Source organism: Amyelois transitella, chromosome 15 (assembly GCF_032362555.1).
Source record: "Amyelois transitella isolate CPQ chromosome 15, ilAmyTran1.1, whole genome shotgun sequence".
NCBI lineage: Eukaryota > Metazoa > Arthropoda > Insecta > Lepidoptera > Pyralidae > Amyelois > Amyelois transitella.
In genome coordinates, this window is record NC_083518.1 from 4140521 (window position 1) to 4156075 (window position 15555).

General features: G+C 33.3%; 1 protein-coding gene across 1 annotated transcript in view; it reads right to left on the minus strand.

Annotated features, from left to right (window-relative positions):
* Window positions 1-1849: 1849 nt before the first annotated feature.
* The window catches only part of LOC106135694 (dopamine D2-like receptor), an 81598-nt gene continuing 67892 nt past the window's right edge, over window positions 1850-15555 (minus strand). The window contains exons 2-8 of the mRNA XM_013336059.1: window positions 8599-8708; window positions 7644-7896; window positions 6493-6686; window positions 4112-4219; window positions 2851-3066; window positions 2273-2484; window positions 1850-2064 (exon numbers count right to left, since the gene is read on the minus strand). Of these exons, the coding sequence (XP_013191513.1) occupies window positions 1850-2064; window positions 2273-2484; window positions 2851-3066; window positions 4112-4219; window positions 6493-6686; window positions 7644-7896; window positions 8599-8708 (1308 nt within the window). The remainder of the gene's footprint in view (window positions 2065-2272; window positions 2485-2850; window positions 3067-4111; window positions 4220-6492; window positions 6687-7643; window positions 7897-8598; window positions 8709-15555) is intronic.

Sequence of the window (15555 nt, forward strand, 5' to 3'; positions counted from 1 at the left end):
GCCCAGTAATCCAATCCACTAGCATCCCATCCGCATGACCCAGACTAAGTAAATCCCTCCCTGGCAATAGTTTGGCAGCTGGGGAGGGCTGTCCGTTGGTGTATCCCAATGGTTCATCAAGGGACAAATCTCCATAGCTGCAGCCATCTCACTTTAGAACAAAAGGTACCAAAGGGCCTCTTCATGTTGGCTTCGGCCCCATGAACGCCTCCCAAATGACCGGGTCCCTATGGGCCCGTGCACATTTTACATGAAGCATATCTAAAATCAAAGTTTAACAATTGAGCAATAAACAAATTGAGATTATAACATGAGATCATTTCTTATTTTAGAAAGTGGCTACACGTTCTAAAATAAGAAATATAAACTGGCACATTCAATGTAAAATATACCAGATAAATAAGTACTACATGGAAGATAAATTATTGCCGTAGGAGATTTTTATATAATTCTATAAAACAATATATTATATAATCTATAATAAAATTTATTATTCGAATAAAATTACACATTATTCTGTTGATATGATCAGAATTATTATTTGGCAAGTAATTATACAACTACCTTATCAAATCACGCAGTGCAACTTTTTGTCATTTACAGACGTATTACATGATAATACTGTTTTATTAATTGCTTATATATTACTAAGTTGAGAAAGGGAAATATTGCTATCAAGAAAAGATGTTGGACGGAGAAAGCTAAATTAACAAACAAAAAAAAAAATCTTACTTCATAAAATATGAATACTCATATACACAAAATTCCAATCATTTATCAAACACATAAACAAAACAACAATATTAATTAAATTGTTACAAAATGTTGAAATAAATTTAATCAGATTGTAAAGCTTGCATTTTACTTACATTATTTTTGTTTGGTGTTATACAATGATATAGATAATATTTTCACTAATTTAATTATCTTTACAGAAAAACTATTTTTATTTGTATAGTTACTTAAGAAGATTTTTAAATGTAACTATTTTGTGAAGGTTGTACCTTTTAATTATTTTACAACATAGTTATTTTCTCTAATAATGATTCAACGTTTGAAAATTAAAATAATCACAACCTTAAAAGAACTAAAGCTTATTAATATCGTTTTGGCATGATAAGTGATTTTTTTATAATACTGATCAATGACTACATCTATTTAGGTATGTTATTGTTATTTACATAAGCGAAAAGCATTAAAATGCTTGTATTTTATTCTGTCCAGTTTCTGTCTAATACATTTATTTGTTACCTACTAGATACTTATTTAACTACGTATTATTTTCTATTTATTATACTTGCATATGATATGCTATCAATATAATACTACTATGCACATGACAAAATACACAATTAAACTAATTTCAATATTACGATTAAGTAGAAATATATTTATATTTGGTCGTCTGGTAAATCTCGCATTTTAATGAATTTTCGTTGTTCTAATATTGGTAAGTGAAATAAAAAAGAAGAGAATTTTTTAAATTCATAAACAATGCAATAAGAACAATGTATAAAGATATTAATTTTCAATAGTAGGTACATTACTTTTGTGAAACATCATTCAGTTAAATATGACTCAAATTCGCGAAAAATCGCAATATGAGACTGATAACGGCTTATAAAATATGAATATTCTAATTTATTGAACACAATATCTGTGTCTGTGATTGTAAATAAATATCAATAAATTGGAACAAAAGATAACTTTAGCTTGTATATGCAATAAAAAAAAATCTCTTTAGCTTGTATATGTAAAAAAAAAATTTTAATAAATTTAATCGAAAAAAAATATTTCACATGAATGATTTCGAGATCTACTGCGTGAAGACGACCAAATAATCTAAAGGCTAGGTGCCGCATTTCAATATTTTCCGGAAGGCCTTTCGGAATTCTGGGTTGAATATTGTGTAAATTACGGGGTTGAGGAACGAGTTGATGTAGCCTAACCAAGTGGTCAGTATGAAAGTAGTCACTCCTGGTGAAAACGGCAATTGGAATTTGTCACAAATAGCACCAAGTACGGAACATGTGAAGAACGGCGCCCAACAGAATAAGAACACACCTGTAACAAAAACAAAGTTTAACTTTAAATAGTGATATTATTATTACTTTAATAAAAAATAGTACAATTTAAGACTAATAAAAATATGACAAAGGAAAACTAACGTCAAAAGAATAGTATACATATAAAACAATATATGACATTACTATAGTAAATAAAAAAAAATAAACTATAGTAAATTACACTAAATGATTATACCATCACTTACCTAACACAATCGCCAACGTTTTAGTAGCTTTTCTCTCTTTTTTCGCGGAAGACTTCTCCCTCTTTTTCTTACTGGCCTTGTTAGCCTTGTAAATGGTGAACCGTGCTGTCGCTGCGCTGGCCTTCCTCTCCTTCTTCGCTGACGACCCGTCACTGAGGTCGTAGTGACTCGTTTCGTGCTCATCTTCTGAACGCACTGCTAGTGAGACGTTTCTGTAAAATCATTAATTTATTTTTATATTTTCTCTTATTAAATAGACGATATTTTCATGTCAATTTGAATGGAATCTGTTTAAGAGCATTGGAAAAATATCTATACCTATTTATTACTCTATTCATTCAAGTTCTATGGTAGTGTTCTATAAAATTAGAGAAGTTTAATTACCCAAAAGATACGCAAAAAAAATGAAATAGTCTAAACACAATTTCAAAATACTAATAGACCAAAATTGACAAGTTTTGCTCCATGAGAACGGAAGGTCAACAAAATTGAAATGTATATGGATCTACTTCGAATTTTAAATTTCACTATTTACTAGCAAGCTAATAGCAAAATAAAAAACAATTAAGCGAAAGTACCTCGAGTCTACTACTAACTTGGCGGCTTTTCCATTCTTTTTCCATTTGGAACCATCACAGCTCATATTCTTGAGTACCGTTGCATCTTTCAACCCTGGCGATCCTGGGGGTGACATGTGTTCCCTGATTGTCTCTTCTAAGTTGGACGGCGCGTATCCTGAATCGTTGTTCCCGTTTGGATCAGGAGGCTGGGATTTCAAGTTTCTTTTAGGTGTGCTGGAACAAGCGAAATTGAATGTAGATTTAAAGACAAATTTTATTAAATTTTTCTAACCCATAATGTTTAAGTAATAAACTAACCCACCCTCCTTATTATCTAGAATAAATTATTTTTAATTCTAAGTTGTAATTGAATTAAATATAAGTTTTAGATTTAACTTAATTGAAACTGATTTAATTAATTGAAACTGAAACAGACAGTGTCAGTGTCAAGAAAACGAAATCAGCGCAATAAAGAAATAACTCAAGTCTTTTTCAAAAGGCCCTCTTATTCTCATTATCGAAAATAGTTTTTATTTCATTAAAACAACAACAAACAACAGTACTGTATACAAATAAATATTAGATAATTTGAGTTAGGTTACGTTCCGTCCACTTGGACCCCCAATATTGACCGAGTACTAAAAGATGAATCAGTAAATCGTTAACGACAATTGGATCAAAGATATCAACTTCCTCAAATCGGAATCCATTTGAAGTTGAAATAGAATTCGAAAGTCATAAAAAGTTAAGTGTCCCCAGTTTCAGCTATTTTCCGCGTTATTTTTGGGTTCTTTCGCATAATTAACTCTGTAAAAACTCTATGGGGGATTCCATCAAGTCGTATTAGAGATAACATAGAACTATAACAATGGTAGACGATTTTGGTAAGAAAGATAAAACGGAAGCGCTACTGCTGCTTACATATGCTAATCGAAAATCTTTTAGGTTATCGCATAATGTAGATGAGAATTCCCAAACGGTCTTTTTATATTTGCATGCTCGGATATTAAGTTTTGGAATGAGAGTATGCCTAATCTAACCAGCTGAAGGTATTCAACTTGTATTATATAATCAGCTATACAAAATTTTGTTAAAAGCATAATACCTAATAGACCTGAAAATTGGCTACCTAAGTAAAACAAAAACAATCAGCTTTTATTAAAAAAAATAGTCAAAACTCCTAAGAGGCTTCTCTCCTCGTATACCATATTTGAATCAATCAATCATTTTCACTCACACATATTTATAATGAAACAGAAATTCAAATAAATTTACTCACTTTGTTTCCTCGGCGACTGTTGCTAACATGAACTCCGTAGATTTGTCGTTGGGTATCACGTGACAGTCGTCTGCATCCGCCTCCAAGTCAGCTGATCTTTTATCGAAACTGCACAGACCATAGTTAATATTTATAACTCTAGTACCTTCCACTCAGTCAATGTAGAAAAGAACATTATAAAAGAAATATTATGGCTGGATAGAATATATGGTGACAGGAATAGAAATGGGAATGTTAAGATGGTTTGAACTTTTTGTGGGCATTGAAAGTACTTAAAGAGTACACTAAACTGGTCTGCATGAAAAGATTAACTGCCGACATCTGTAGGAAAGAAGCGTGACATTTTGTTAAATCTTCTTCTTCATCCTGGCGTTTATCTCGGTTACATCTTCAGCCCGAGGTATACTGTTAACCATGATCCTGGATTGAGTGAATCAGGTTTTACACAATGTGACCCCCATCTGACCTCTGCAACCTTTGTAGGAAAATCTATTGGATAAAGGTTACACATACAGGTTTCATTGCATGCCTAAACATGCAGGTCACGATGTTTTCCATCACTGTAAGAGTAACGAATATCACAAGAAGAAGTCATCAAAGAAGAGTCATCGGTACATAGCCTAAGAAGGATTTGAACCTGCGTGCTTCCATGCGCATTGTTCGTGGATTTTACTCGAACACCTTATCCAATCGACTTAGAGCGTCAATTGTTATACAATCGACGCTCTAAGGCTGTTACACTATAATTCCATATTCATAGTCAAACATTAAAAGTATGTTTGAGTCAATTCCCACGGTAGCAAAGCCTTGGGCAAGAGATAGTTAATGATGAGTGTTTATTATACTAAGTGTAATATCGACTTTGAATAATATTTCAAAAAGAATATTCTCGAAACTCAATGCCTGCTACGATTCCCTGTGGCCGGCGATTACCGGTCCTGGAAAATTAAAGCATTCCTATGGGAATACCTTCTAATATAAAAGAAAGAGGAATGCCTTGAACAGTACCCTAGCGTATAATGATAGGCAAGTCTACGCAAATGTTAAGACATACTATATCACACGAAACGTCAAATAGAAATTAACTTTAATGGGTATTATGCTCAGAACTCTGTGGCTCAGCGGTAGTACGCTTGTCTGTGACACCGGAGGTCCCGGGTTCGAATCCCGGTCAGGGCATGATGAGAAAAGAACTTTTTCTGATTGTCCTGGGTCTTGGATGTTTATCTATATAAGTATTTATTATAAAATATAGTATCGTTGAGTTAGTATCTCGTAACACAAGTGTCGAACTTACTTCGAGGCTAACTCAATCAGTGTAATTTGTCCCGTATATATTTATTTATTTTATTTATTAACTCACTTATAAAGTAAAATTTCATTCCTGTGCACAGATTGTTAAGTTTAATGAGTGTACAGAAACCATTTTTATTAAAGACTCAGGTACTTTTTTTTTTATGAAATCTTTTCTTGATGTCGATAAAGGAAAATTATGAGTAAATTGAAGACTTGTGTGACACGATGTTAGATTTTATATTAGATAATTTAATAAACCAATATCAAATAGGCCAATAGCGACCAGAAATAGTTTGTATTCCATCAAGACCTGTCTAGAGATCAAACATGGGACCTTGTGTCTCTAAGGCGAAAACCCTGCCACTGCACCACATTGTCCTTTGACAATTTTTATTCTTAAACGTAACAATTAAGTACATATAGACAGCAATTAACAGTAGGTATAACAACGACTAAAAATATCATAATAATTAAGTAATTGGATCAAATTACGCTAACATTTCAATGATTGTAGTAAAGTGGCAATTTGCAAATATTTCGTAACCATAAGTAAGGAACACAATGAAATTGGCTGATAAAATATATTTTTGCTTTGCATTGTATATTAAAGCATTTCGAGCGAGAAACGAAGACCTTTTTGACTATAAGGGTGACATAAGTATTATTTATATGATACCGAGACTTCCAAAGCAGAAATAACTATGCGTAATAAGAATTATATCTTTTACAGTACTGATATACGAGTATTTTCTCGCAAGACTTATATTTTCTTTTAAGTTGCATACTTTTGTGGAAAATAGGTTAACTTTTAAACAAATTTGTCATACTTATCATTTTATATGTTTTAATTCATGCTGGTTGTTTATATAAATTAAAGTTATGATATGCATTTTACTCTATGTTATACGACATAAAGTGTCAATTTACATACTTTGGAGATAGGAGTAAAATACTTGGAATAAGGAGTATTTGGATTAAGAAGTATGGTTCTTACATGATATAATTTCTTAGTTCGATGCAGTGATCTGTGATTTTTAATTTTTTCACAATATCAAAAGGCCATAAAATGAACTTTTCCAACTAACCTATCCTCATGGTCATCTTCATTGCTTCCAGATCCTGTATTAGTTGGTCTATCATCATGCAACGCTGTTTCTGCCAATCTTCTGGTTTGCGCGACATTTTCTATTACTACAGCTGTGGTGGCCCCCGTGGTGGGATCGCCTGATATAGGAGGTTTCTTGGCTGCTCGCTGCTTTTTAGCTCGATTTCTTAATGCCTGGTAAGGAAAATAGTTTATAGTAAGAAAGGTTAGGTTGTCATTAGAACAAAAAAACAAATCGTTTTAGCAGATCTAGTTCATCATTTTACGGGTTATAAATTACCTTTTATATCATTATTAAATAACATCAAAAACATTATAATATTTAAACCTATTTGTATTTTAATGTGACGACGATAGATTTTTTTGGCCAATAGTAATAATATAAAATATAATATAAACTAGACCTGTTAAAACGGTTTCTTTTGTTTAAATGAAAACCTAACCTATTTTAGCAAAATTGTGTGTGTGTGATGAGCAAAAGCGTATCAAAGTAGTCATAATCAGATTTTCATTCCCGCTTTCCCGAGAAAAGGCAGTTGAAACAAATGCCAGTATGATAGGAGACTGATTTAAGTTTTTAGAAATTTTTGTTGTCTTTTATATATTGATATCCTGTTATTTAAGAAGAGGACACAAAATTTTTGCTTACAATAATACTTTGAACCTGGTAAATGCTGCCATGAAAATTATTGTAAAGGGTTTATGTTCTTTTGAACACGAAATTCAATTGTAACATTTTAATACTCCAGTGATCACAACGTTAGTCTTTCTTTTGTATTAAGAAGAAACATTGTACTTAACCCTTTGTTTATCAAAAGGAAGTCTGTGCTTTTGAAATATTGTCTACATGAAATACCTAGTTAAGTAGCAAAAGTTTGGGTCATTGTAAGATTGTTGAAGACATAATGTACAGTATTTTTTAATAACTTGAGCGTAAGGTATAAAAATATCTTAGTAAATAAATTATGTTATATGCTCCATGACCCAATATAAATAAGTAAACGTTAGCCTACCTATTATAGGCCTAAACGCTGACATTCATACTATAAAAGAATTATATCTATTTCAAATTAAACCTAACATTTTATTACCTTACGAACAAACAATTGAAATTTGGAAACTAATACATACCTTAAATATATTATAGTACAGAAACATCATCATGATGCAGGGTATGTAGAAGGATCCCAATGAAGAATAGATGACATAGTTCTGGCTGTTGAAGAGGCATTCGTCGAAGTTTCTGTCCGGGGTGTCGTTGAGACCCAGGACAATGGGAGCTCCTATCGCGGCGGAGATCAGCCAGACCAGGACTATGGTGAACCAGACTCGTCTGTTGTTCTTGTGCTTTGCGTATTTTATTGGCTGGGTTACTGCTATATACCTGTGAAAGAAGTTTGTGTTATTCACTAGCTATTTACCTGAATTCGTACGTGTAAAAAAACTATTACATAATAGGTCACGAGATACATATGTCTTATATAGTGTTATTTTAACATTGTAGAAAAGGCAACCAATTACATTAATCAATTTCTTCGTGGTGCTCAAAATACTGTCAGGCATTCAAAAAAAATGTTGCGTGGACGTGGACAAAAATAATCATTTTTTAAACAACTGATTTGTACAATACATACATACATTTAATCACGTCTATATCTCTTGCGGGGTAGATAGAGCCAACAGTCTTGAAAAGACTGATAGGTCACGTTCAGCTATTTGGTTTTAAAACAGAATTGAGATTCAAATAGTGACAGATTGCTAGCTCATCGAGTAAAAGAAGAATGCCAAGTTTATAAGCCTATCTCTTAGTCGCCTTTTACACATTAACCTCAAAACTTAAATTATTTAGTAAGACGTAATTAGGATTTGAGAACAGCTTCGTATAGATATCTTATTTACTTACTTCGGTATCGCGGTCCTCTTTAAGAATGTGACCAAGATCAACGCAAACGGATTCTGATGCAGTTTTTTTAATACATAGTATAGTATTTTTACTAGATATTCAAGAGGGAGATTAATACTTAAAATGCAACCCGTGCAAAGCCGGAGCGGGTCGCTAGTTTATTACGAAATAAATATTTATTACCTATCAACAGAGATGGCGACTAAGTTGAATATGCTAGAAGTGGAAGAGGTGACGTCCATAGCGATGTACACGTCGCATACAAACGCTGGCAGCCCCCAGGAACCATTCACCTGAAAAGAGCAAAAAGGATTAAATATCTTTATATTATCGTATCTTGATCAAATTAAGGACGTCCTGGTAAAGGGTCAGGTCAAAAGTACCCGAAACCGCCGAGCTTGCATGAAGAGAGTTATGAATGTGGATGAAGCGAAGGAAATATGCAGAGATCATGGCAAGTGGAAAGAGGTAGTCTCTGCCTACCCCTCCGGGAAAGAGGCGTGATTTTATGTATGTATCTTTATATTATGGAAAAATTAAGTCTTTGCCTAACCTTTCAAGAATCGTAAAAAGAAATGCAGGGATAGTGGCAAGTAGAACGATGTAGACTCTGCCTACCCCATCGGGAAAAAGGCGGGATTTTATAATATATGTATTATATTTCCGAGAAAATCCCTAGCGAAATAAATTTGACCTCAACAAATATGCTATAAACGCTTTATTTTTCGATTCTATCTAGAAACGGCCATCCTTTACATGTGTGTGAGTGATTCACAGGATATTAGGTTCGGTTTCTCCTTGCCGGCTTTGAATATTGATCATATTGCCTATAACTTGTTATGCTTGCGATATAACCAAGTCGAGTGGGAAATGATGACATCTTCCCGCGTAGATTATAAAAGTAAATCAAGTTTTTTTAACTTTGAGATTGTTGACTTCAGATGGTTGGCGACTAGACCTGTTACTATCTTAGTCTCAATTCTATCTAGGTAAACGTGGCCTTCTAGTCTAACTGTCTGTCTACCCCGTAAGGAAAGAAGTGATGAATCATACATAATGACATTCACTATTTATTTAAATAGGTATTAAAAACGTTTCGTGCAATATGTTTGCGTATATTTCAATATCTTAAAACTTATTTAATAAGTAAACATACTTCGCAAGGTGCTTCGAATGTATGTATGGTACATTGAACATTTACAAGTCAGTTGGCTTTATGTTTCTGAAGCATAGAAAAAGACTAAAATTATTTTCTTTTTTTCACATGAAATAGGTTTATACAGCCTTCATGTCTGTGATATAGCAAACAAAAATGGAAAAGAGCCGCCTACGCTGGTACGGCAACATTTAGGGACGCCAATTCTGGGGAGCAAATTATTTTATATTCAATAATCGATTAGGCTTTATGGTATGAACGATGAAGACGAAGATGTTACATGCCTATCCAAGAGATATCCCTTTAATTACCGCCTCCGCCGGTCCAGGTGAAGCAGACAGGCCGAACAGAGAAATGGTGTTAATGAGGACACTGCAAAGCGGACATAGTAGGAGGGAAAGTGTCAGAAACCGAACCCCTTTTTTTTCTCCAAAAGGGAATTCCTTTAACGGACTGCCTCCCAGGTCTTCACCCGGGAGATTGTGGGACTCCTGGCATCTAATGTGCCAGCCTTCCCACTAAAACCCCTCCGTTGCGCCCTTTTCGCCATTTTGAAGACAACGATCCCCTAGCCCCGAAGCATTATGACAGAAGGTGCAACTTGAAAACACGCAAATATGAGAAAGAGAGAAATGTGAGAAAAGTTATAAACAAAACCTTTATATAATAAAACCGAAGTTTTATAAGTCTGTGTTGGCAGCGGATTGCGTGCGAAGTGAGTGATTTTTCATTGAAGCATTTCGACCGGAAAGGAAGCTAAGTGGAGCGATTTGAGAAAATCTTCAAAAGATCGCTTCATAGTAGTAGATAGAATCGGCAGTGATTGGAATTATGAATACATACATATATTTTTCATATCACCGAATTCCTAATTGAAAACGGAATAATTATTTCCTTTTTTAAATCATAAGTCTACAAAGGTGTGATGTAATAATTATGTGAATTGATGAGATCAAGGGATTATTCTATCGTCATTTCTAGATTTACCTACCGGAGAGGAGTCAAATTATTTCGTATCACCAAATCACAGTTAGGTATCTACTACCTACGTGAACACATAACAACGGGTAAACCAAGTAATAAATAAGGTAGGTACCTACAGAAAGCCAAAGGCTTATACGAGTACTTAAAATTAATTACGATAAACACCTTACGAGTCTCAAATTACTTAATATCTCACAATATCATAATCAAAAGCATCGATATTATACGTTAAGTATTTGATAATTCTAATAGATATACTTCAGTGGATCATTTCGGTGTGGCGTTATAACCTGATATCATCTATATCTTGTATAGTACCTACGTGAGATTTCTCAGGTGCGCATCGAAGCACCTGTACCAAATTATATGCTAAACTATTCCAGCCACAACACTTCCAAGCGCCGGTTGTTTAACTTCCAAATTGAGGTACACATATGAAAATTATTTATTCATATCGATCCGTAATAAGATAAATTTACTTTTTCTCGTATGACTTGTCGAGTCAAAGAAATGAAATAATTTTTGTACAGAAAACAGAATAAATAATAAAGCAAGAATATTGTTGGGTATAGCATTACTTGAAGTTATATTTCTTTTTAAAATAAAGTAGATTAGGTACTCGTACATAATTGCTCTAATTGCGGTTTACTTTTTCAGTCACTGTTTACAAATTATTTTAATTAGGACAGTATATATACTTTATAGCAAATCATTTTACAATTCATAAACAATCTTTGTTTTTATTTCTGGTCAGGAAATTATTAAAAGCCTCAAATCAACTGCATAAATTACCAATAAATAGAAGAAACACTCATTAAGAACCATTAAGCCTCAAATGAATTTTCATTAAAATATAAAATAATGTGAAACACCTGCAGCATTAGAATACAAACTAATAAAACTATTAACAAACAGTAGAAAATATCTATTGGAACACTTTGAGTTCGCAAAAGACCCACTTTTACGATTGGAACTATCTCAAAGTTAGATCAAGGATCGCACTCGCGTCGAAAAGAGGGTGTGAGAACTCCACGATTGCGAAGTGGGTCATGACTATTCCAGTGTTGTGGGGTGGACCCCGTAAATTTTATTTTTCTTGCCATTGATAAATTATTGATGTAGATGACACAACAAAGAAAAAAAAAAACATATTCACTACTTTCTCCTACTTTTTATGCGGCACGTTCGGAACTGTAGGTACGTTAGATTTTTTAATTTGTTTTCTACTTATCTCACTAGACACTTCTTTTGTACTCATTCGTTACTACAAACTATCATTTTTCAAATATCTATTTAATATTATGCTGAAGGCAATAATAATGAGGAATTATTGTAATGTTACCCTGTGGACGTAACGGAGACTATGATGTCCAGTTTGTAGTGTAGTGTTCCTTACAAATTAATAGTAATGCTACTAAACCAGAAAATGAATAACCAAAGATCAATTTAAATCAATTCAAAAACCCGGCCTTTGCTTGGCATTCTATAGAATAGATAAATCAGACTTACCACCAAATTAAATCCGATCACGAAGGCGTATATATGTGACAGGTTAGATTTATGTTACATTCTGTTTAATGAAAAAAGAAAACAGATTTAATCAGCCTTAAATAACGTCTGCTCTACGAAGGTAATGATAAACATGAGAGTAGTATAATGAAAAACTGAGTAGGTTTTATTTAAAAAAATGATTACTTCTTACTTAATAAAATACTTATACTTCATACTTAAAAAGCTAGTGCTTAGTATGAGAGGCATTCTCATACTAAACACTAGTTGTTTTTTAAGTATGTGAATATTCTTTATAGTTTTGTGATAAAATATATCCCATAACCTCGTAACCCTAAGAGTCGGAATAATACCTTCTTAGTTCTACATTATTAAGGTTTCTGTGATTCGAAATGATAGAAAATTTCAGTTGAATCAGATAGTTGGTCAATGTTTTTACCTCTCATCATTTCGCCACCAAGCAAAAACGGTTTTTCTCGCCTCTCTCCGTACAATAAAATTCACCATTTCAGCATTTGAAACGACATCAGCAGTCTTTGTATTTAATTTTGCTTGCAAGTTCGACGTAATATGTTTTTTTTTCTGTTTTGCTGAGATTACAGATATTGAATAAAATTAAACTGTCAAGAAATTTTAATGAAGCATACCTATCAGATCCAGACTTATTCACAACACAATCATTAGTACACAGTTTTATTCAAGGTATTTCACGTTGAATGACAATGTTTTAAATGTTATCCATTTGTATCAAAGACTGATTTATTAAATAAATGTCACTATAACCGTTATTAAGATAGTTTGATATTGTGATAACATGTACTTATTAGCGGATATAACAATATAGATATTTTTGTATCACTTACGAACTTAACGGACCACGATTTCCTTAGGTTTTTTGCGAACAAACTGACATACAAGCTATCATATTATAGATTTAATTCGCTTTACAATACACGCTTATATAGACCATGTTCATCCAAATCCACGTTCATAATTATGTCCATGAATCACAAAAGTTGATCTAACTCAAGAGCGAATTCTCTCCATGGCCCTAATCCTACTGTGAAATCCTACTATGAAAGTGATGTCGAAGACATCCTTCCAAAAGATCAGCTCAATAGAAGATACTATGAACTGACGACCTCGTATGAATGTGAAAGGAGTGCAAAAAGTATACAAAAGATCGCTGCAAGTGGAAAGAGGTAGTCTCTGCCTACCCCTGCAGTCCAATAGGCCGACTAAGAGCATTGTCTAACATTCCTTAGTTAAAACGTTTATAAACATCCAACAAGGTAGATTTCATTAAATAATTCGAATGTGTTTCATTTTAAAATTCCGAAAGTAGGTACCTAATATAAATTTTCAGGCCACGTTGCAAATAGGCCAGCTCGAACGAGTAGGCACAACTCTGCAGCAAATTATTGTAGCATTCCGAGCACGTATTCGATTATTTCCCGATTGATGTTACCAAGAGTTATTAGTATCTACATCAATCAGATCATGACGTCTGCACTATGTGTGTTTGTACGTATTAATTTGCTGACTAGTTTCGTAAAGGATTCATTAGTATTCGATGGAGAGAAAAACTATTATGGACTCCCACGTCTTTCTGTTAATTCGTAATATGTACAAATGTTAATCCGATTTAAAATGACATAGCAGTGAGGTTTCATTGAAATAATTTAAACAAATGAAATGTTTAAACGTATTGAGTCTTGCATTATAATATGCATAAATAAAAGTAGCTAAGCCTATTTTTAATGTCGAAAGTCAAGTATACATTGTGTAAAATTTCATCAAATTTAATAAAATAATTTTTCATATTAATATAAAATTACGATATTAGATAATACACAGTGAATTTAGTAAAAGTATAAATAATCATCATAAGACATCCTTGTAAGTGAGAGTTGCCAAACATAATGATAAGCGTAGGTAATGGTAAGCGTAGCAGATACTTTAAAAAGTATTACGTAAGTACTTTTGGCAATTTAAATAGGTGTTCCCGGATTATTTGGAAGAGATTCAATCCCTCTCGATTAACCTTCAATTTTCTTAGTAATCACAACCAAAACTAGGAAAGAAAACCTCGGTGGGACTTCAGAGATATTTTCCAAAAAACTGCAATACTATATCACTTAGCCATTTTCGTATTCACCATCACTTATTGCTAGCGCAATACATTCCAACTTTAACAAAAAAATTGTCACACCAAATTAGACTGTATTACTTTTTAAATAAGGTTTAAAGGATAGTTTTTGTAAAAGTTGTCGCGGTAGTATTCCCGCTGTGGTCGCCAATCGCAATGAAAGAAAGCCACTCCGTGCCACGCTTCTATTACAAGAAACCATCATTTTTAATATAGGCTTTACTTTTACCCTTTGAATTTGAAATAATACTGTCACGTACTTCGTGCGTGCCGAGAATAACCTCGCTTATAGACCCAATACTAATATTGTTGAAATTTGCGCGGATTCATACAAATCATACATTATTAGGGTCGCTTAAGTACACAATATTACACATAAATAGCAAATTTACCTTAGTAATTCCTGTGGTTGTGCTAAGATCGCTAATTTGGGGTGAAAATGACACAATTTGCATTTTCATATATGTATATTAATATTTACCCACCCCAGAATAGATTTTTTTTTACATCACGTCTGGTCTCCTCTGGAATTTCCCTGTAAATACATCCACGTCTGTAGTTTTTCTGTCGGCTGTCAGTCTTACACCTTTTGGCAATGTTTTATGCGCCATTTGGTAAGAATCTTGTCGTTTCTTTGTCTACGACATCAGGCAGAATTGAAATAATCTTATATCAAGTTGTTAAAAACCACATATCATCTTTGTAATTATTCCTTGCACGCTTCTCATTTTCTAAGTGATAAGTGAGAACTGCTAAATCATTGCTAAGTAATTTTAGTTTCTTTACGCTTGTTTTCAGATGCTTGAAATTTTAGAATAATCGTATTGCTACAAAATTTGTTAATGTAGGCACGTAATTATATAAAACTAAGTAACTGACAGATAACGAAGCCGAAATTGAAAGCACGCTGTAATTGATATATATTCCTACGGGAACAGGAATAAACAGTATTTTTATGGTACTACAGACGTTTTTTATGGTCTTACCAAATTTCAGCAAAGTTCGATTAGTAGGTTTGGCATTGATAGATGCTCAGTCACGTTTACCTTTTCTATAAGCAACCGAAATATGCTTAAGTATATGTGTTATGTGACAAAGGCATGGGATATAATTGGACGCGTCACTCATCAGACCAGGGCCCGCCACTCACAGTTGTGGAGGACCATAAATCGTGTCAGTCTGGCCTCTCGAAGCGCCGTTGCCAGATGGATCTGTTATCGAACTATTCATTTTAAATCAATTCACGAACATTAGCTTGTTTTCTTTTTATTAGCATTCGCGATTGCAGTCTCAGTTTGCTTTTATGCACGCTCCTTGATATCAAATTAAAATAATATTTGAA